Source organism: Leptinotarsa decemlineata, unplaced genomic scaffold, assembly GCF_025532065.1.
Source record: "Leptinotarsa decemlineata unplaced genomic scaffold, Ldec_3_MD MMD2_tig00001064_RagTag_RagTag, whole genome shotgun sequence".
Lineage (NCBI taxonomy): Eukaryota > Metazoa > Arthropoda > Insecta > Coleoptera > Chrysomelidae > Leptinotarsa > Leptinotarsa decemlineata.
This window is the reverse complement of record NW_027412558.1, coordinates 12,524,186-12,548,951: the sequence shown is the minus strand read 5'-3', so window position 1 is coordinate 12,548,951 and position 24,766 is coordinate 12,524,186. Positions and strand designations below refer to the sequence as shown.

General features: G+C 34.0%; 1 protein-coding gene across 2 annotated transcripts in view; it reads right to left on the bottom strand.

Moving 5' to 3' along the window:
• Window positions 1–24,766, bottom strand: part of LOC111517914 (uncharacterized) — a 1,107,665-nt gene that overhangs the window by 33,089 nt on the left and 1,049,810 nt on the right. For both annotated transcript variants that reach the window (XM_074175686.1, XM_074175687.1), the window contains one exon: window positions 9,508–10,661. In XM_074175686.1, the coding sequence (XP_074031787.1) occupies window positions 9,508–10,661 (1,154 nt within the window). The remainder of the gene's footprint in view (window positions 1–9,507; window positions 10,662–24,766) is intronic.

Genomic DNA, 24,766 nt, shown 5'->3' with positions numbered 1-24,766 from the left:
CTCCTAAACACCCGAGTAAGAAACTTTCACTTTTAGTTTTTCCGTTTTCAACAAGGCTCGAATAAACATTGAGATATTCTTCTTCTTCTTTATACCTTATTGAACTATGTGGTTTCTTGAAACGCTTGTCCACAGAGTCAGTTTTTTTGAATGTTTTCAATATCCTACCCATGAGACTATAGTGAATATTTCATCCTGAATCCTAGTGATTGAAAAAACAAGCAAAATTTCAATATTGCATAGTAGATGTAGATATAGTAAAACCAAAAAACATGTTATTTCGGATAAATGAATATTATTATTCTATCACATTATAAATAATATTTGGTTGAAAACAATTCTCACATTAGATACTTGCTCAGCTTCGGGTGCGTTTTTCGAAATTAAAAGAGAAATGGAAATTTTGCTCAGAAGTCGTATAAAGAATAGAATGTTGTTTGAGGTTTGCTTTTCTATCAAAATCTAAAGAATATGTTTTTGTGAATATTAATGTATTCATTTTCCAAACTGTAAATTTATTTGCATTACTATTTTTCGAATATGATCACCTTCAAATTTTCGTTCGAGTGGAATCGATTGGTATTATTAAATTGTTCCATATCACAGAAAAGTAAAAACAATAAAAACAACTCCATAATTTCACCCCAGGATCCAGAACATTACATAAGAACTAGATCACAAGGACATGAAGAGATTTTCACGTCACTGAAGATACAATTGAAATGACCACAAATAGATTTTTTTTTTGTGAAACAATTATATTGTTCCTTAGCTTTGGAGATACTCGTTTTGTTGAAAATTTTTCTTCCTCATGGCATATTTCAAAATAGAAATTGTTGAATATTTCCAGTGAATTAGTTGATCGATTTTTGTATAGCTATCGAATCGTATCATAATTATAGAAAAATGGAATTATCATTTCGATTGAACTTATTCAACTGTTCACGAAAATATCGACTTCATCAAAGTTGTTGAATGAAGTACTTTGAGTAAGCAGAAGTTTTTCATTGCTATAAATCCACGATTTCATAAAGTTCGTCCTTGACACTCGGAAAACAATTTTATACCAAAACTTGACTCACTTTCTCTGCATTTTTTGAGTTGAACAAGTCGAATTAATTTTCGATTGAAAGTTGGAGAGAAATGCATACTTTTGCATGCAAATTTTCTCTCAGTTGTTATTTTTTTGTGAGTTGTACTTCTAGTATTTGTTAGTACACATTTTTGACACTCTTCTGAGAGGAAATAATAGTTAATAGTAATAGTGACATATAACCATCATGGGAACCCAACAGATGAAGTTTATCTAATTAAATTTACTAGATACAATGTGATCCTTCCTCCATATCATATTTCAGGTCAGTGAGAGTTCAAAACATGGATTGAAATAAATTTAATCCTTTTGAAAGATGTTTCACACGTTTTATCAAAAAATCTTAGGAGACATAGTGAAATAATCCAAAAGAGGCAGAATTTCGCGATTTTTCTGACTTGAATATTGGAAAATAAGAAATAGTCGTTAGTTTGCGATTTTATTTTACTCTTCGACTGATCTAGGAATTTAATAACTACCAACATTTTCGAATATGTGTTAACCGTACTGGGTAGCCAACTTCCAAATTCCTAACGTTTCGCTCATAACTACAATGGGCATCTTCAGCGGTAGTTGGCAGCAAGTATTGTGTCCTCCTCGTTGGCAGACTCGTTAGTGAGACCCTATGTTGTATATGACTGATATTTATAAACAGAGTGAGAGACAGTGGTGAGGACGACTTGCATCAGGTATCGGCGGAAGATTGGATACCATATCACAGTATTTCTGTATACAGTAGTTTCACTCAGCGTCGGTCCCTTTGATGTCGGTGTCCAGGAGTTTCATTTTTTATAATGATGACGTATTTGACACTAATGACATTTCTCCCTACTACAATCTCAACCAAAGCGTGTATACACTGCTCAACATAACAACTATTCATATAAACTGCTCAAAAAAAAACAGTCTATGAAAACCATGTTGGGCACCTGAGAAAATTGTACAAATGATAATTTTGCATTTGTGTAATATTGAAGTAACCCAGATCATTTGGGCAATGATGAACTAAGTTTCAAGTAGATTTTAAAAATTCATGGAATCGGCAGATGTTCATATTCGAATGTGACAAAATATATTTTCATTTCAACAAGAAAAAAGACAAGATAAAGAACGTGTTTTGTTATTCATGAACCATGTTACGAATCCATGCGAAATTTCTTTGTAGTGATTTTTGGGGCCAAATATAGCATATTCATTTATTGATTGGAGAATTCAAGATGGCGGACGAGTTTGCCGATTCGATTATATTAAGGACCAATTATTAAAAATATTCCTAATCGAATTCATCACTCAAGATTAAGGAATCTGTAGAGCCTATTCTTTCTGAATTATGTAGTTACTATTCAGGACTTGAAGAAGTAAAAAAGTAATTAAGTATGTAGTGTTCAATCATACAAAAATAATTTTTTTGTATGTATGTACTAACTATAAATGTATGTGAGAGTTTTCGGAGTCGGAAGTTATGAATTATTTACACTGTAAGATGATAGGTTGTTTTGCTGCTTCCAGCTTTTATCCAAGTAAAAATTGATAATAAAATCACTGACAAGTCCAAATGCATTTTGACTATACCATTATATATGTTTTCCGACAGAAAACAACTACTTCTTTAGCTAATAACTCGACATATATTGACAAATGTTGATATTTGAATCTATACAAGTCTAGATGTCTAATCAACCCCGAAAAGTTGCTGCGTAGATTAAAAACAGTTATTCTAAATGAAACATGTCCTATTAGTCAGCAACTTCTTATATAATGTAAAGTTGACTATCAAAAATACCTTACGACTGTTAACATTTCGGAATCCAAGTCTCCTCAGACATAAGTGCAAAGCTTCTCACTTTGGAGAAACAACTTTGCAAATAGTGGGACTTCGCCTGATTCGAACAAGGACCCAACTGCGGACCGTTTTGAAGTGTTCCTTATCAATGCAGACCATGCTATCACGGTTGTATACACACAGGGACTCGGTATTCCTCCTAGAGAGCTCTTGCACAGTATCATGGTTCATGAATAACAAAACTCGTTCTTCATCTTGTCTTTTCTCTTGTTGAAATTAAAATATATTTTGTCACATCCGATCCCATGAATTTTTAAAATCTACTTGAAACATAGTTCATCGTTGTCGAAATGATCTGGGTTACTTGAATATTACACAAATGCAAAATTATCATTTGTACAATTTTCTTAGGTGCCCAACATGGTTTTCATCGACTGAATTTTTTTGAGCAGTTTATATGAATATTTGTTATGTTGAGCAGTGTTTAAACGATTTGGTTGCGTGCCTGTCTTGAACTCGTCGTTTGCGCAGACCTGAGACTGCAACTCCTGGGTCTGCGTGTAGAAAATTCAAACCAAAAATCACCCGAAGTGGGATTACTGTATATAGTATACTGTGACCATATTTAGTCGCTCTCTGGCAATGTCCGATCAAACCCGATAACGCCTGAGCCAATCGGGAGAGTCCTCATCACCACTCTGCATCTATAAATAGCGTAGGATCTACCAAAGACGAAGTCACAACGCATTGTTGCCAACCACGCTGAAGATGCACATCATTGCTTTGGGCGAAACATTTGGAATTAATCTCTCCATTGGAACACGGCTACCTATCTCAAATAATCAAAGTTCGAATTTCATTTATGACCGTGAAAGGTTAAAATACCAGGCATTAGACAATTTACCAGAAAATTGAAAGAAATATGATCTACAATTTTTTCATCCAGCTATTTTCTTGAGTGAAAATGATGAAAAACCAATAAAATATAACTAATCCAATCGCAGCGAATTATCTATATACATTTTTGCGCCGTATAGCTATTGAAGTTGCATGCATCAGCAACGTTCAAATGGGAACCAAATATTCACCCCAAAGATATGACTAATCAGCGTCTAATAACATCGAACATATTAGGGTGAAGGGAAGTCATCCCTTAATTTGCTGGAAGTTCTATCCTCCCTTCTCACATTAAAGTAGGCAAACATCAACATTATTCCGATATTCGGAACAAATAGCGAATATCATTGTTACAATTTCTTGTCGATATTGGTATACGAATTCTCAAGACACAAGTTGTTATCATTGAGACTTAAATATACCATGTAGGTCAAGATTTCGAAGGCGGACAATATTCACGTGGAAAAGTATCATTTCTAGGCTGCGGTTATGTAACATATACTTTAGATTTTACGAATACACACAATCATCTATGGGCGGTATATCAGGTAATCTAGCGGGTTGTTCTAAGGAACCACGTTTGCCTATTCGGTTTGGATAATTGTCATCTAGCCATTTTCGAAAAAGTCTGTGATAATAAATAGGTACCCCATCTTGCTGAAACCTGCTGTAAACAATAAGTTGAAAAGTCGTTCTTCTGGAGGTCTTTGATGGGATACGTAACATCTGAAGTATAAGAAACAAAACTTCAGTTCATTTCTGAACTCGTGGAGAGAGAAAAAAGTGCTTGCAACTAAATTACCTCAGGAACATCACATAACGCGGAAAATAAATTTGTAATCAGACTCCATTAATTGAAAAGAACTGTAGTGACTCATGGATACATTTTTCCTTGAAATCATGGTGTTCATCGTTCGTTTGGAGATTCCTGAAACGAATATAAAACTGCTTTTAATTTGCAGTTTGCAATGATAAAGCCTTTTCGGCAACGAGTGATGCGAACTATTCTCTTTCTTATCAAATAGTACCTAAAATTATACCTTTTTACGGTAATTTTGTCCGATATTGTCTCGTTTGGAAGTTTAGAATATAGGGGACTATTCATATCCACAACTATATAATATTTTTCATTTGGAAATAATGAATTATGGTTGAAAATGTACAATGCGATATCAAATTTTGAGGTACTTGTTTCTGTCAAAAATAAGTATGAACATTAAGCAGTCGATAAATTTTACAAAACTTCATAATTTGAAATACTTCTTCGGAAAACTACACGATTTGAATTGGTAAAACTTTGTTTTCTAAATTTTATAGGATTCAATCATGTATGCAATTTCATCCATTGAATGAAAATACATTGATAAATTACCTAAAGGTTCTGATCACCACTCAAATATTCAAAACATTTAATTTTTTCTCACCGTCTTACTTTCAAATTGAAAATAGTTTTATAAAATTTCGATAAATTGATGGATATAGCCGTTACTACGTGGCAGGAGATCATCATGAAAAATAAGAAATAGAACTTTCCATGTTTTTATACAACTTGTATTTGTAACTAACGTTGCTGAACATTTCAAACGAATGCTATTCTGAACATTGTACGTTCCTTGGAAAAATACATTATTATTATAACCAATAACCTAACCGATAGATCATGTAGTTGAAATAGGTCAAACTTTGAGTGCCAGAGCTTTCGTTGAAACTGGTGCACCACAAGGTACAGTATTAGGTCCAATATTGTTTCTCGTTTACATCAACAATTTGTAAAAAATCGAAAATTTTAGACCAATTTCTGGAGAACAGTAATAGTTATGATGTTGATATCAAATTACGTTCATTTAGAAATCATAGTGTCCACATTTTTATGACAAAAAAGGAAACTTTCAGACTCTTCGAATGTTGCAATAACATCAGATAATAAAATTTGAAAATTGGATTGCCACAAGGAATCCGATACGTCAATTTGATGAGAATTCTCAAGTTTAAAATTTTGTCACATCTACATCGATTTTGTCGACATATCTGAAAGTAGAAAACAGTTGTGAAAGAATTCATCAAGAGTCCGAAGCCGCTAGAAATCGAAGAGAATAAATGAATGTACTGTTATTAAAAGAAACATCACTCACAAAAGTATTATCAACTTTTGACCTAAATCGAAAACATTAGTTTCAGACAATAGAAGTCATAGATATTGCAAAACTTTCTTTTCTATTATTATGTTACAAGTAACTATTACCTCCATCTAGTCGGGACTCTACGTTTTTTGGAAACCAGGATCGTGCTAAAACTTCACTATAGGTACTGATCTTCATTTCTCTAGTGAAGTGCTGGTCTATCAAAGCAAGGTATTGTATTGTTGTATTTTTGCTACATTCTGATCAGTACTTTTTATGGTTTTTTGATCTGCTTGTTTCCTGGAAGATGAGGTCATTTCTGTTACTTAGAATTTTCTAATTAGTACTGTGTCCAGTCTCATTAGTCTTCTTTAAACTGACATTTAATTTTCTGATTGGTATCAAAACCTGATTTATTTGAGGACTGAAAGGTTTAATTATGTTGTGCCTTGTATTCAAATCAAAATTGAATATCTGAATGACGGGAAAAAAGCCAGATCAGAAGAATTGAAAAATACCATTTTGGTAGGTAGTTTCGCAAATTTTTTTGATTTCTATCGGGTGATGTACAACTCGAGAGCGAATACCATTTTCGAATCTTCCTTCATCTCTTTAGAAAATCAAGGATTTCTAGTTTTTTTGTTGGCAACGAATTCCTCGAATACTCATTCATCATCCGAGCAATACCTAACAAGCTCGAACTTGGAATACAAACCCGGCGATCGCCGACCCCTTTCCGAATTCCACTCCACTCCGCCCTCACATATTGCCTTGCAAAACATTAACATTCACCGTCGCACACATTAGGGGTGATTAGCGCAAACGAAAAAGGGTTTGGAAGAAGGGGAAAGGGGGGCGAGGAACGAAAGAGACAGTTCAGAAGCTAGTCACGTCACTGGAGCTTATAACTTGTATCAAGTAAACCCGTAATGCTTGACGTCTTTAAGGTGGCACTACTGATGGTGCGCCAGGTGACAGGTACGTGCCACGGGGTTTTCAGACTGCAATTAGGAAGTTTTGCGGGACTCGAATACCGGTAAGGAAAGTAAATATATCGGAGAGTGCTCGGAAGTTGCACAAAGTGACACGCTATCTATGTGAATGAAATAAATCAATGATGGTCATCTCACTAGAGGCAAACATCTACCTTAAATTGCCCAGCAGGCGAGTTTATTAGTATCCTCACATTAATTGAATAGAATTGTTACTGCCTTGAATGAAATACATGTGAGCAATCAAGACTGAAGAAGATAAATACTTTTTCAAACAACTGATTATATAACAGTTTCATGGCAGAGTAATTCTCAATCAAACCTAGCCCAGCATATTTTGAATACAGTAGATGCATATGACTGAAAGAAATCAATACCATTTCCAGAAGAATTTCATAAGTTCACCCGGTTGTATGTATGCTTGTCTCCAGACGCGTCTCTCATAGTAATCTGTTCGCGGGGAGTCGCTAAACATCACCTTTTTTTCTATAGAAAAGTCTGGATTACTTAGATTCAGAAGATCAAACTGATCTTCCTTTCGAAGATGATCACTTGGTGATCGAAACACGTGCTGAGGTTTTAAAATAACGGTTTGGTGTTGGGAAAAAAACCAGTTATATTCATTATTACACCAAAGGTTCCAAACAGTGCATCCCAAATTTTGATAGTTATCGACTTATTATAGACAATGAATATTGAGGGAATGACTACTATCATAGAAGCTGCGCATAGAGAATGCAGTTCGAAATTGGCGACAGCCACATAATTATTCATTGTGATCGAAATCTGTGTGATTAATTGCGAGATTTCAATGGCGAACTTACCAGTTCAAAACTGAAATACCATCTACTGGAGCAACTAATTGCAGAAGTGAGGAAAAATAATCTCATTCTAAGGGAGAACAATAGTCTTTTAGTGTTAAGAATTCATGATCTAGAACAAGAAGAAGCTGAAAAAAACACAAAACAAACCAAAACAATTTGATCTTCAGTTAAGCGCTCACAACTCTCTCAAGACCAGAAAGAGAAGGTATAGTAATCAACAGTGTTGTCAAGGTATCCAGTGTAAACTCGACGATATAATTAAGGTCTGTAACAATTTCAACAGCAAATCAAGGAGAAGTAGCAAATTCAGTTCTTAACCTTATTCAAAAATATAATAATTCTACTGGCGAACATGAAATGGAAGTGATCAGTAAACAAGAAGGTAAATTCAAACTAGTAAACCGCAGGAGACGGCGACCAAAAAAATTTTGGGACTATAGATGTTGGTGAAGAGAACTCTAAAATGGATTCTATGGCGCTGACATATGTCAGGTTATATGTAAAAAGGATTAGGATAAGTGCAAGAGAAGAGCACCTCGTACAGTATATCGCTGAAAGAAAAGGCTTTGATGAAGACATGATTGATCTTAAGGAAATACCAAGCAGCCCAAATCATCTTGAAAGGTTTGTGGTTACTGCTCCTTTTGAAAAAAGGGAGGAAGAATACACGGCAGATTTCTGGCCGAGAAATGTTGGAGTGATGAGATTCAACTTCAAAAACAAAGAGATTCCCTCAACGAACAAAGCGAAGGTGATTTTTTTCTGTAGAAGCATCAACTGAAATCACTTTTAATAATCACGAATCCTCATCAGATTCTACATTTGACTTTTGCCCAGTTCAAAAAGCAAGCTATTTGGAAGATTAGGTACTTCTGATACTCTCAAGTTGCCGCAGTTCCTTTTTTTTTGATTTGTCTGAAATTTACGTTTACAATTTAAATTTTGCCTCAAATATAGTTAGTTACTATTTTTTTACCTAATGGGGAATGTTCCTCAATTAGGGTTATTACAGCAAATGCAAGTTTGAACAAAATAAAGTTGAGTTTAATTGTTTTTCAAAATCACTTCGAAAAGTATTGAAATTGATATTTCAAATGTTGGGTTTTAATTTTTAAAAGGAATTGTTTCTCATTCACATATTGGTAACAGCGCCTATATAAAGGCGAAATAATTCATACGTACCTAGAAATTCTACTTTGAAAAAGGAAAATAATCTTTATAAATCAACAATTAAGGCAAAATATAAATTATAGTTCAATAACACATCCACAAGCCACATAAATAACAGTTGTTTTGTTATTTATTTATACAGAAGAAGATAGGTTAGGTGCACAAAATGTCACAGAATGTCTCGGAACTCGGAACATAAGTAAACAGAACAGCACGCCTCTGAAATGTGTCATCTTTGTTTGTCTCATACAGGTAACAGATTCATTGTCCTTTATTAGCTATAACCGATGTTGCCAAATGGTGAAATAGAAACCAATCCCTTTAAATGTTGAATGCATCATTTAATTCCTCTTTTTTAAGTATTTAAATAATTTTTTTTTAAAAATGATTGAAATGATAAGTTTAAAATCTGTTGTTTTAGAGCTCTTTCATGAAAACTACTTAATTTTCGTCAGGAGGAACATTCCTCATTGAAACATTATTAATGATGAAGTGTCACAGATAAATATAATGTTGGACTCAAAATTTCACGTAATTTTTTTAGGAATGAATCACATCTCAGACATTATTGATCATTCTCAATCTCTGACTTGATATTTTCTCAAAGCATGCCACGACTAAAACTCACCTCTACCAATGCTGTTAGGTGATAATGACCCAGGAGCCACTGTCGGCGGTGCTGCCATTTTACTGCTTCCTTCACCAACAGAAGCGCTACCGACAGCAGAAACGCTCTGTACGCCCTCTCTCGCTACTTCCTGCAAAGTACTGGCAGCTCTAGATCCCACTCCTGCCGGTTGTAATATGGTGTATTGTTTACTGACTCCTTCAGGACTTTTCACTTGAGGTTCGGCATTGGTTTCTGTTGGTTTCAAGGTCGTTATACTCTTTGCTTTATCCACGGCCGGCGAAGAATCACCAGGATATCCCACGAAAGTAGCCTCAGCGGGAAATGGGCCCAGAGGAGGATTTTTCGTTTGGGGAGGACGAAACGCAGATGTGGTTGAGAATGGAGAGGGATTGGCAGGAGTACGAGGAAAGGAGTGAAACGTTGTGGTTTCTGAGAGAAATTTCGAAGGTTGTTTGGAGTCTTCCTTTTTCTTTTCTTGGTCAGACTTATCGTTTGACTCGTTTTTTTCCGAAGCAGCCTCTGACATATCGATTTCTAGTTCGTTTGAAGAATCGTCTACGAGTTCGTTGAAGTCTGGAGACTGGTAGTGGACCCGGCTGCTGGTCTTAGATTTGCTGCTGTCGCTGGACTTTGGACTGCTCCGGCATTTGGAGCTGTTGGATTTTTCATCAGAGCTTTCTTCATGCTCGTGCTGTTCCCTCAACGTTATAACATCTTTCAGCGAGCTGGCGTTATCGCTGCTACAGTTAGACGTCGAGCATGGGGACATTTTAACGATGGCTTTCTTCTCGTCGAAAAGATTCTCAAATGCCGGCGCCTCTTCGTGGTGACTCGTATAACCTCCTCGGGGGCCTGGCCAGCTGCCCGATAGGTTTTTCAGAGCGGCCTCGGTTTCGCGTATCAGCGTTGCCTCTGCAGCACCTTCGTCGCAAGACATCTTGGGGCTCTTTTTCACGGGGCTAGCGGTATTCGAGGGAGGTAGCACGCGTTTCTTTTGAGGAAGGAGAAGGGATTTAACGTCTTCAGATTTTTTTCGCCGCTTATCCTCTAACGTTTCTAAAGTCTTAGTGAAGCTTTTAGCCACGGTAGCCATGCTAGCAATCTCGATTTTACGCTTTTTCAGTTGTGGTAACCCAAATGGACGACTGGACCTGTAAAAGAAAGGTATGCTGAAGGACCGTTGATTAGACGAGTGTTTGAGGTTAGGAATAATTCATCTGAAAAGTGATAAAATTTTATTACTAATGCTGTCTGGTTTTTCTAATTTGTTCTACTGGTACTCTGTTGATAATTTGTATACGGTAATTTGCTGACAATAATTTCTTATGTAGCTCATTTATTGAAGTATGGCCATTATGCTTATCCTGTATTGAAAAGGTGGAAGCATGAATTAACGCATATTGAAGGAAAATATTCTTCGTAATAAGGATAGTAGTAAGGATTTCTCATTGACGAATGGTTTCAACAATGATTGGTTTAATAATTGAATCAGAGGAGTTGTCTCAGCTTCTTGTTATTGCAATCTGGTTTCCGTTAACACTTGAATATGCAGTTGAAAGATACTGATGTTGGAAAATGTATATGATTTTATAATATGATATATTGAATGAAAAAGAAAAGTAAACACCCATTTATACTGAAAATATTTCAAGAGTGTTTTGCAAGTGTATTTATGTTGAGGCCAGTAAAAAGCCAGTAAAATTTCAGCTGCATTGGAAGCTATTCTTACCAGATTTTCACCTGTTTTTCATGTCAGCATAAATGTGTGAGCATAAATGGAGAAATGGTAAACCATTTCTCCAAATTTTTTTCTTATTTGTGCTTTAACTGTTGAAGTTTCTTGTGGAGTGCTTCATATTGTTAACACTATGCCTCGAGTTCAAAAACTTTGTCGTATTCCTCAACTTAGTGATTTTGTTGGCTTAGGTGAGGCAGGTTTTGCAGTTAGAAAAATTTCAAGAAGAACCAATCGATTTTTGCGTATTCTGAGATGTTATCAGGCACGGACTCAAGAAGATCGTCGCAGGGGTACAACAGTGCGTGAGGATCGCCGATTATGACTATTCGCTCTAGGGATCGGTTGCAGGGCAACTGCAAATCAGTGGTTTGAAGAACACGGAAGGGTTGGAATGCTCACAGTATATCGTCGAATAAAAAGTTTCGGACTTTTTTCTTATCATCCTTATTGAGTGTTGCCACTGACTCTCGAGGATCGACGCAACCCATTGCACTGGTGCAGAGACATAATAAATTGGGACCACCAATAGAACCGCGTAGCGTGTAGCGATGGATATCGCTTTTGTTTGAGTATGCACGATGGACGAGCAAGAGTAAGAAGGCGTCGTGGTGAAAGACGAGATCCCCAGTTTGATGTGGAGAGGCATGTTCACCATACTGTTGGTTTAGTGGTATGGGGTGTCATTGCATATGGTGGCAGAACACCTTTAGTTTTTATTAGAGACAATATGACAACCCTTCGCTATATTCACGAAGTAGTGGAGTTTCATGTCCTCCCATATTTCAACAAACAACGCTAGACCGCATGTGGCTGGAGTTACTCTAGACTTACCATGGCCACCACCGCCTACCATGGCCACCCAGATCGCCTGATCTTTCACCGATCGAATATGTGTGGAACATTCTTAGTCGCAGACGTATCCACGAGTGTATAAGACATCGAGGATCTGCAACACACTACTGATATTAACTGGTTTCACGATCATCCAATTTCTCTGAAAACTTACTCGTTTGTTTGCTATTGTCTGTCAAGTATGTAAGTAAAAAATTATTAAAATATTTTCAATATAAATGGGTGTTTACCTTTCTTTGTCACTTACTAAATAAATGAGGTTTTTGATGGGGCAGTTTGGTTTCTCATGAAATCTTTGAAATTAACTTCTGATAAAGTACTGGATTTCCAATTTTCACTAGTAATTATTTGAAATGCATGTGATGTAATATGTTTACTCTCTGGAGATGGAGGATATATCATTTATCGTTTCAAACACTTATTATTTCATTTCACATTGACAAGATATTTTCACGAATGATCTTTTAGATTTCCACGTGACCGGGAATTTCCCCGACATTATATTTTCACCGATCTCCCTTGTGGACAGCGATTCCGATCCCCAACAAACAAACTTTCATTTAAGCTCCCATTTCCGGGTTGGAGCGCATACAAAAACGCCAAGTCACACACTCCTTTTTATTTTGATTTAATTTGTATTTATCGCCAGCACTCAGGTATGCCAACCCTTTCGCGAAACGCGATTACATTCATTGGGTTTTCGTATTCGGCGCATATTTTAAGAGACAGTATTAATATTTTCCCCCGTTGTTTTGTGCAACCCTAAAACGTTTCTCCCCCGTCCGGAACCTAAGTAGAAAAATTCGAACGCACCACCCCACGATGTGATGCATGCTTACGTGGAAAAGGAGGGCAGTGCATGCACGAGCGGGTAGGAGGCGTTTTCGGAAAGGGCGATCAAGAGATTGTAATCGGTTTCCGATATCATCAGAGTTGTTGAGAGAACTGTGGATACATATGTGAATTTTTCTCCGTCAGAATAAAGTTGTGATAAAGAAAAACCCTCGGAAAAGATCTAACTTACCTAAACCTAACCTAGGATGAAATCAACTCAAACGTAACTCAACCTAACTTAAACCCCATTCATCCCCACAATAATTGCTCAAAATCGGCCGTTAAGCTGAAAGTAACTCAAACCTAACCTAATCCAACCTATACCCTAACCTTTCATCATAGTTGAAATATTCATCCATGACTTGACATATAACCTTGAAACTCGTATGAATTTTTTAATGATCGTCATCGAGTATGATACACATTTTGTTTTAGTTCTGGATGAGGAATTCAAAAAATAGTAATCATCAAAATCGGTTATCAGTGAAATTTTTCGCCTGAATTGAGAATGGAAAACGTTCGAAAAGAACACCTATCAACCTATGCTGAATTCTACTCAAACCTGTCCTAACCTAAACCCTAATGATCCCTTTAATTACTTCGAATCAACGAAGCCTTCGTTATGCAGCCCTATTTTGTTCATGTGAGGTCTAAATGGACAACATCCATTGATATATACGTAATAATAATAATAATAATCTTTCTTTATTTTCAGAAATAGGTTTCCCTAATATACAATAAAAAAAATAGGAAAAGATAGAACAAAAAAAGTAACTAATATATGCTATTCAGTAATTTTAAAACTATTACAAGTAACAATAAATAGTTCTATCGCTCCGTGCTATTATTTTACAAATAATATTTATTATTTCTACTTAGTAATGCTAGTTATATAGGTAACATTAGAAGATTTATACCGAAACAATTCAAATATTTCACAATCAAAACTAACATATAAAACATAGATTTACAACTTTATCCAAATGTAAGTTATGTTTCTTTTATATATTTTAACAAATGTCTTTTGAAGACATTTATTGATAAACAGTCTTTTACGTCAGTTGGTAGGTCATTAAATTTAATGAAGCCTTTAAAAAATACTGAATTCATACTACTTTTAAAATTTGTTCTGACAATATGTAGATTGCAGTTATTGCGAGTATAGTGTTCATGGATTTCATAATTGTAGTTGACCATATTCATGAAATAAGAAGGAGACAAATTATTTATTATCTTATAAATAAATATCATTGCGAAGTACAGTAACCTTTGTAATACGGGCAGCCACTGAAGGGTGGATAACATTGAATTTATTGGTGTGTATCTATTACATCTCAGAATAATTCTCATGCCTCTATTTTGCAATTTCTGCAGTTGATTAATTTTATTTAAGTTCATAGAGTATATGATTGATGCACAATAGTCAAATGAGGCACTACATATACGTTATGTATATGTAGTGAATATTTGAAAGTAGAGACCGACTCAATGACATTCTGTTTCAAGTTTTTCTTCACTGATTATCTTGCAACTTTGATGCAATTCTTCTTTTGAATTGTTCAATATCTAAGTGTCGAAGTACGATTGTTTTTAAATATTATGGAGACAAAGAGATAACACCGGGTTCAGTATCGAACCCTGTGGGACACCATCGTTAATGTTGATTCATATCTTCAATTCTTCTGCTATTCAAATTTGAAATGATTTTGTTGCTTCTGGATAGAAACTAATGAACTTAGGGATTTCCAACAGGCTTTGAACAATACCAAAAGCTTTAGAGTCAAAAATGATGAAATCAATATTATTCACAGTGATAAATATCTTCAGTCAAATTGAGTAACGTTATATAGGCATGTCTAAACCTGTCTGATTGACAGTTTCGGACATGAAATGAAAATATTCTGAGCTTGAAAAGTAAAATTAACTGAGAAGTAGTCGGATCTAACTAGCAACCTATATAAATACCTAGAATATCAACAAAGAGAAAATATTGAAGGGAGAATTCACATCAGCTATTCAAAAACAATTCAATACTTTGTGTTCATACTAATATTCAAGTGATCACCTAATTATTCCGATAATTTGAATTTATTCATGAGTCGATTTTTTTAGATTTGTAGAACCATATTCCGATTTTGAGCTCAGTCAAGAGTTTTCAATTATTTTCAATTGTTTTCAATTTCTACCTCAAATTGACTGAACGAATCGTTGTTAAACAATTTTCTTTTCAAGCGTTGTGATTACACATAGAAACGAACACTGATTCAAGAGCAAGTTCAAAGAAGGCGTACATACACATATAATGTATATTTTTTTAGATTTCACCCATTATTGTTTATTTGCAATTCATATTTGATATCTTGCATACCAGTTTTTTCATTTAAATTTTCTGCTTTATCTACTTCTTTTCGCCTCTGTTTGAAATCGATTGATATTTGGAAATGCAAGAGTTCGAATCTGCAAAAGTCAACAAGAAACAATCTTCTCAGTCATTTTTGTACATTCACGAAATTTCATTGGTATGGCGTTAAAACACTTTTGAGACGAATGAACCAACGATAATTATATTGATGCAAGTAAAGTATAAAAAAATACCACGAGACATACTACTCGTTTCGTTGTTTTTGCTTTTATCCTCCAATAATCTACAAAAACAATAAATCTGCTGAATTGTTTCCAAAAATAATTCGAAAAGGTCTAAACTTCTAGGGAAATTTCGAATTATTAGGTTAGTTGTTGTATATATTTATTTTGACTCACTTCAGTATGTTTTTATTACGCTTAGCAGATTCTAATCTACATTTATTTTTATTTAGATCAAAGAAGTTTGGAAATACAGAAAAATTACCAGACACTGACTTTTCCATAATAGTGTCTCTTGATGAATATTGTTTCTACATTTTTCAATAGGTTTGATTCCTTTGATATTTTAAAGAAAGACTAATTTTTGGAAAAAAAAACGTTTTGGCTTTGAACTTTTCCCTCTTTATACAAAAAAAGGTGGGAATCTTCCAAAGAAAGGAAATTTATTTCTTTCTTCCTTTCTTTGGGAGATTCCCTTTTTTGTATGAAGATAGAAAAGTTGAAAGCCAAAACCTTCTTTTCCCAAAATGTTTGATTATGTATTTGATTGAGGGGGCTGTGGTAATGAATATTTCTGACGAAGGATTTTGTTATTATTTCATAGATCATGGAGATTCAAAAAGGTCACATCTGATTCATTGTTGTGAAAAGAAAAATTGTGAAAAGATATATTGATAATATCACAAATCTACATTATTCAGTTTGTTTTCCATGTAATCAAACACGAAAGGAATTTAAGAAGTGATTACATTTTAGGCAAAACATGTTTGGCATGAAAATTTTGTGTAATGGTAATCATCAAGACTGATATAATTCAGATATAAAATTCATTTATTCATCTAGAAAGTTAATTAACAAAGTGAAGAAGTACAATTAATACAGTCATCTACTGGAATAATGTCGCCAAACATTTGTGTAATGTGGATTATGAACTGTATGCGAAAAAGAGATCATCGTATCATTCAATGTTATATTTGAAAGTAGTTGTTTCAGATTATTTTCCACTTTATTTTTCACTATATTTTCATTTCAGCGTTTTGTCATTTTTGATAAATTTTACATTTCAGTTCCACCACACCCTATTCCTACGCCTATGTTTCCTTCTGGAAGAAGGCAACAAGAGAGCCACTGAAAGCTCAGACAGTAGTTCCCCCTCGTTCTATATTGGGGGATTGGGGTTCGACCTTGTCAGATCGAGATTCTCTTTCACTCCGGATCCGATTATTTTTATATGTGTGTCGAGTAAACCTAAAAATGTTATGATATCACCGTCAAATTCACTCAAGATTCAATAAGAGGCGGATAAAGGGATTTTTCGCGAGTCAGACCATTTATGTCGACGATTCCGACTGTATTACCCGATCCAGACTGAAAGAAGGAATGAAAATATTTAGTGTTCATCGACCTTTTCTATCTTAGAAAATCTTAACAAAAATGATATGGAAGTAATTCTTCCATATCAATTTTTTAAGATTTTCAATAATAAGTTACTTCTTCAAGAAACTTACAATGTTTGAAATACGGTAAAAACAATATAGATAAGAATATAAGAATGTAATGATGAGATTTAATCAAATAGGTGAATGAAAGTCATTACGATGTCATCGATGACATAAGTAGATCAAACTTATTCCGTGACATGAAAAACCGTAATGTATGAATGAATTATGTGTTTTTTTCTTATAATGTTATTCAAATTGATACTGAAGAGCCAAGGAAAGTGTTTTAGGCCGAAACATCGATGTATAACAGTGAACATGACAGAGTTCCATGTAAGTAAAATTTTTCGTTTCATTTAGTATATTGTGTAGAAATCCTGTGAATGATATCTGATTCAGTTCCATAACGAATGTTTTAAATATAAACTGGGTAGAGAAAAGTGTTTTCTGTATAATTCAGTGTTCATATAAAAGTATTTGTTTCGAAAGATTTTTATTTCGTGTAATTCAATGTTCACATGAAAGTAGCTCTTTCAGGAAGGCTTTTTCTTCCAATTTGTAACTGAAAGTCACTTCTTTGCAAGATATACATATCCATGTATAAAGTTACTTTTTTTGAAATTGATTACTTTCTTCCTTTCTTTGTAAGATCTCCACTTTTTTCTGTATCAAGATGGAGTAGTAGAAAGCCAAAAACTTTCTTTCTAAAAAAAGTAATGCTGATATTTCACAAATGATTTGGCAAAAAATCGTTTGATTAGCAATATTTTATCTAATATTTGAAAAATTCAGATTTTTTAAATGCTTTGTTGATCGCTATTTTGAACTTGTTTTTTGCCAGTGATTTACATCATAATCTAATTTGGAAATAAATTTTATGACTTCATTTTACAGTACTTTTAGTGATTTGAATAGAGCATTCGATGAATCAAGATCAAGATTGAATCTTTCAGTGACAAAAAATTCTCATTTCAGGAAGTATTTTAATTACGAGAGATATTCGTTCATGTGGAATTTCGATATGTTCTCAGGATGATATTTTTTGTCTTTGTAAAGCTCTAGAAATTCAACAAATGATGACTATTTGATAGTTTCATTGTGTTGGTGGATTATTTTGAATCGATAAATGAATATTTTTTCTGCGATTTTTTTCTTGTCGATACATATGTTGTATACAAATGTGCGATATTTCAACCATGATAAAATTTTATCGAAATGAAAAGGCATGAAAAAATCATGAAATGTAAGTATTGTTCTGAAACCATTTATTCATGACGAATGATTCATGTGAGTTCTTATTCAACAAACTGAAATTAGGAAACTCAGAAGTAGCAAAAAAAATGAAATTTATGACTTTTGTTGAACATTTTTCAATGTACAAATTCCTGTTTCATACATGAATCGGCGGAAAGAACACAAGTCTTTTTAGAATAAGAAGCAAATGTTTTTTTTTGACACAATGGATGAAAAAGTCACTTATCATATTATTCACATTTTTTAACAAATGATATTCATTGTAATCTTATATGAAAATTTGGTCATTAAATTGAAAGGGAAAAAGATGTGTAACTCAATATACGCAGGAAGATTTTTTTGTTAAAACAATAATTGAATTCATTTAATCATCAATCAAATGAGGAATGGAAACTTCAGTTAGACAAACCACTAAAACTTGTAGTGTTAATCTAAAAAACCTATCTCTTATATTTCTGGTGGAAATTTCCATATAATGGAGAACTTTGAACTTTTTGAACAATCTTTTCAATAAACTATAACAGTATATTGACGAGATCACAATGATTCAACAGTATAGCTTCATTGTCAAAGAATTTGTCAACTCAAATTCACTACATTGGATTAGAAATCCCGATTGGATACGGATTTTCAAAAAGCTCTCAAATGCGTATAACGTTTTGCTAAGAAAATTATTTGGATTATCGAATAATTTCATTGAGTTACTCAAAAGTTTTTTGTGCAACATACTGGCTATGCCCATTGGAAGTTCCACGCTAAGCGAGGAAGGATCCAATTTGGGAACTGTGATTTATTTCTCGTTGTAGATGATTTCAAGATATAAAATAGGAAAGAGTCAGTTACACTGTTTCCGAATGGGGTCAGATTGATAAGTATTCCTACCACACTCACTGTTTTAGTACGACTCTGTTTCGAAATGAATGGATTGATCAACACAAGAACATGTTAAATTGATGTTTTATTTTGAAATGTTGGAAAAATTACAGTTTTCATAAACTAAACATTTACTATCAAGCGATGAGGAGTTATTTTTGAAGACTGTACTTTCAGTTTTCAAAATATAAACAATAATCAGATGAAAAAATGGCTTTAGTCTTATGTTGCATTTGTTATGAATAGTTATTATCTAATCGATGTTTGGAAAACATACATTTTATTGAATGATTGTAATAAAAATACTGTTTGTGTATTTTCTATAATGTTATCCAATTTGGTACTGAAGAGCTCTAGGGCAAGTGCCCTAAAGCGAAACATTGATGTATACCAGTGAGGATGACAGTATTCCATGTAAGTGCAATTTTTTACCATTCATTTAAAGTAGAACTCATGTGAATGGTATCTGATTTTTATTCCACAACGAATGTTTGAAATACAAACTGAGTAGAGAAAAGTATCTTCTGTATAATTTAGTGTTCATATAGAAGTATTTGTTCCGAAAGAATTTTTTTTTCTTTCGTGTAATTCAATGTTTATATGAAAGTAGCTGTTTCAGGGGGACTTTCTTTCAGTTTGTGTTTGAAAGTTATTTCTTTGCATGATCTACACATCCATGTATAGAGTTACTTATTTTCAAATTGATTACTTCCTTCCTTTCTTTGGAAGATTCCCTCATCCTTTTTTTGTATCAAGATGAAGTAGTAGAAAGCCAAAAACTTTCTTTTCCAAAAAATATTTTTGGCTTTCACTTTTTCATATTTATACAAAAAATTGTGGGAGAAGGAAGGAAGAAAGCAATTCGGGTGATGACTGTCAGTCAACACGATTGTAGATACTAACAATCGAAACGTCGTGAACTAACGTGACTTGGAATCTGCCAACTTTTTATTTTTATTTTCTTTTTTCATTTCTTTATTGTCATTTATTTTTGTTCAATTGTTCTATTTTACTTGTATTTTATTTCACTATTATTTCATTTCAGTTTTATTTTGCTTAATATAATTATTATTCTAGCTATTCATTTTTAATTCTTCTTTTTTAGTTGTTTCGGGGATTTCAAATCATTTTATATAGTAGACAATGGAAGTCCGAACTAGTGATATTTACAAATATGTGTGATCATGCATGGAAGTTACTTTTAGATACAAACTGAAAAAAGCTCTGTTGTGAAGGTTCTTTCATTAGACGCTTCCTATCTTTAAATTTATATAAAACAAAGTGTCTGTGAGAAATCATCAAAATTTCTTGTTCATTTGAAAGACAAATTGATGCCATTATGTATGAATATAACATCGTTCAAATGCCCGCCACGGCTTCTCTGGGTGAAACGCATCTGAAATGTCCAATTTTCCATGACTCTGTGACTGAATTTGATCGATGGCATGGGTTATGTTGGCTTTGAGGACCGTCGTGGTTTGTAGGTTATTTGCATACACCTGCGACTTAAGAAACCCCCACATAAAAATTCTAACGGCGTCAAATAGCACGATATTGGTGGCCAGTTCACATCTCTCCACATGAGATGAGCACGCCCTCAAATCGCTTGTGCAGAATATTCAATACGGCATGAGCTGTGGGGCATGTAGCGCCGTCCTGTTGAAACCACATGTCGTTCTTGTACATATTATCCAATTCAGTGATGATAGTGATGGTCTGGCTAACGTTGTTCTCGAAGAAATATGGACCGATGACGCCGTCAGCCCAAAATACACACCAAACAGTGATTTTTCAGGATGCATTAGATGCTTCTGGATCTCATTTGAATTGGTATAATTCCAAATTCGGAAATGTTGTTTGTTCACGTACCCCTTCATCCAGAAATGGGCCTCAACACTGAAGATGAGGCCCCCAACTGCTCCAGAGCCCATTCGGTGAACACACGTCGTTAGCTATGGTCGTTTACCTTCAGTTCCTTGGTCAGTTGAATTTTGTACGAGAGCAGGCCCAAGTCGCGATGCCAAATTCACCAAGTTGTGATCTGCGAAAGGCCGAGTTCTTGTGAGCGGCGCGAAATCGTCCGCCTAGGATTCTCCAGCACACTCTCACAGACAGCGACGATGATTCCGGCAGATCTTGAGTTTTATCGACACACGAGTATTGGTTGATCGTTTATTGAACCAGTGGTCTCAAATTTGTTCATCACATTGCGAATAGTTTTCTATGTAGGACGATTATTCCAACCGTAAAATGGGCGAAGCTCGCGGTACGTTGCCCGAATAGAACACCCATTTTGAAAAACCATTTTTTTTTATTTGCACGTGTTCTTAAATGCTATATTCGTCCATGGTAATTTGGTAGATCCTGTTGAATAAATGACAACTAATTTGACATAATTTGACAGATGTAGCTTTATCAAGATGTCCGTTATCAATTGCCGAAGTTCGGAAGTCCTTGATGAAAGACCCTATATATAGATGAAGCAGTGAAAGCCAAAAGTATCACTTTTTCTGATATTATACTCGTAGATCTATCGATAGTACCACAAAGACACTTCACTAGAGTTTAACATAGGGTATTCCATAATTAGCGGCTGCGAATCCGGAATTAGGGACAACAAATTAAGGGGGCCGAAATGATCCCTAATCCACTTTTCACCCATCGCGTCCATCTTAACTCCTTTCGACCCCCTCACTCGACAACTCCTCTAAACATCATAATCCCCAGCGATCTCGAAATTCGAAAGCCACTTCTTAGAATGTTGCGACGTACGCGGGGAGAGCCTTTAAAGTAAGTCGCGGATTAAGCCAGTTTATCCTGTAGTATCCTGTTGGATAGTCCTTACTTTAGCTATCAGCATTAAACAGCAGCGGTAGGGATTTCGTGAATTGGGAAGTTACTCGTCGGTAATAATGTAAGCTACCTAGATGGCTGCTTGCGGTCAGTGCCGTAATGGGCAATTCTGGGATGCTGAAGGGCATCTCTGAGGAATGCAATCGAGACTGGCTGTGATTGTCTAGTGTCTGGGTAGTGTTTTGTTCCTATTTGGTTTACGATGAGATAGTCTTGACTGAATATCAGTACGAATATTTTTTAACTTTTTACGGGGCGGAATCTAGGTTTTCAAACTTACACAACTTGAAATTTGAAAAAATAAAATTACCATGAATCTGCTCAAGTGTAATGAACGCTCCATGAATTATTAACGTTTTTTAGAGAACTTGTTCGATTGCTGACCTATTTATTTCTTGGAAATTTATATTGAATATAAAATGAAGAAAACAACTTTTGTCTAATTTTTTCTAAGTTTATTATTTGTTACGACTGGTTTATTGGACCATAGAAAAAATGTGAAACAATCACCTGAAAAGTATCGAATACATGAAATGAGATGTGTGGAATGAGATATGAAGGTTTGTATTGTGCAAAATGGAGGCTGAAAAGTTGCAATTTTTGTATTTCTGGAAGACTGTAACTCTGGAAATGAGGGCGAGAACGAATTTTTCCTTTCGGTTTCATAATCTGCACGTCAAAATACGTAAGTAGACCCAATTTTTTTTTAGAAATCGGATAGCCTATCCAGAATTTTACCAAAATTCCCATATTTCAAATTGAGGCGTTTTTTAACAGTATTATATTTGAGAACGAACCTTCGGCCATTTTACGAAAGCTTTAAGTAAATAAGTTACTGACTCTTAAGAGGTTTATATAACGCAGTAATTTTTGTAGGTGAAATTTTCAGTTTGCCTTTCATTTGCATTCGGGCAGATTCTTTGTTAATCTAAATTCATTTCATTTCCAGATTGTGGAAGCTAAATAATCCATAGAAATGAAGAAATATTTGAAAAACTCCCACTGCTAATGCCCCGAATGATTTAAAACGACCAACTAGGTTTCGACATTTATTTCAAAGATGTTTTTTTTTTGTTACTTCCAATTCATATGGAAATATCACAGTGTAATTTATTTTTTCTTTGATTGTACAGATAGTAATTCTTCATGAATAATAATTGATTTTATTTTTGCTAGGAAATGATCTGGCAAAGATTGAAGGTATCTATTGGTGAGAATGACTATTTTTCAATTTTTCTTAGTTTTTGGCAGAGCATCAGTTATTGAACCAGTGAGTACCTATTATATTCCACCTACCGACGAAATTGAAACTGATGAAATTATGCACTAGACTCTTTGTTTATCATGAGACTAAGTGAAACTAATTTTTTTGTTATCGTTCAGAAATTCATGGAAACCTGTAGATCAGAAAATTTACATTTACACTTTACAACTAATTGATGTGATTGTTATGAATGGAACATCAATTTAGAAACTAGTAACATTTGAATAGTTTTCAACTGAATGTTTTACTCCGACTGAATGTTTTATTTGACTTTTATTTGGATGTCCCGAGACTTATCCGTAGATGGATAAAATGGGTTATCAATTTTTCATTTTATTATAAAATTCTCTACAAAAAAACGCTGGCATAATTTTTACGAAGAATTATCAATTTTTCTGAATATGTCGGAAACTCTTTAAACTACAACAGAACGAGATATCACTTTTTTCATTTATCACGAAGCTTCATATGAAAAACTACAACTACAACTACAACCTTATTTCGTCACAATCTACTTCTCCAAATCACGTCAAAGGTAACGTATTGACTCAATTCAAAATATCACGAATAAAAAAATATTGATGAGTTCATACACGTCTGAAATCTTGGTTTTACAACCTTTGATTATTTCGGTCGATGTTGACATCAGAATAATAATGAAATTTTTTAAATTTTTTACTACTTATGTTTGTGAATAACGTTACTGTTATTGTATTCGTTCGAAAATGTACTCATAGGACGAAACTGCAGTAATGTTTGTTACAACTGCAAGTGATAAAAACACAAAGAAAGTTTCATTTCTCATTTTTAATGATTTTCAATAACTTGGATATATTTTTCATTATGATTGTTTTCGACTCAAAAAGTAAAAAATATAGTTTTTGGAATTTTCTAGTATGTAATATTCACAATTTCCCAAACAAATTCCAGTTGAAATGGAATTGAACCGAACATTGTAATGAACTGATATGAAACTAAACCACTTTCAACCAATTTTTTGGTTGTAGAGGAATTTTTTTGTTTCACATGATTCTCTATATTGAAAATGTAATATTTTTACTAGGTGAGCTTTATTGAATGGATGAATAGTATTTTGCCATTTGAATTTGATTACTGAAAGTTTTTTGTGATTAGAAAATAAAACAGTCCTCTTATCCTTCGAATAGTTTTCATATGTGCAATTTTTATTGAATATATTTGAATTAATTTTATGTGAAAAATAATGAAATTTAATCCCTTTCAGATGGTTGAGTTGGTTGCATATTTTTCTTCTAAAACAAAATTAAAATTTTGAATTGTATACTGGTATACTTTTGTATACCTTTTTCCACTTCGAATAATGGTCAACTATTATTTGAACTCTGAGGAATAAATTAACTTATTTTATTTTTTGAATCACTCTTATTTATTTTTCAATTATGCCGATACATATCTTTCAATCGCACCCTGTGGTATGAGATGATTATTCACAATGAAATTTATTTTTATTCTTGGGATATATCAAAGAATATTTTTGACACTTATTCAAGGAAAAATCATCATAGATATATAAAATCTCAGAAACTT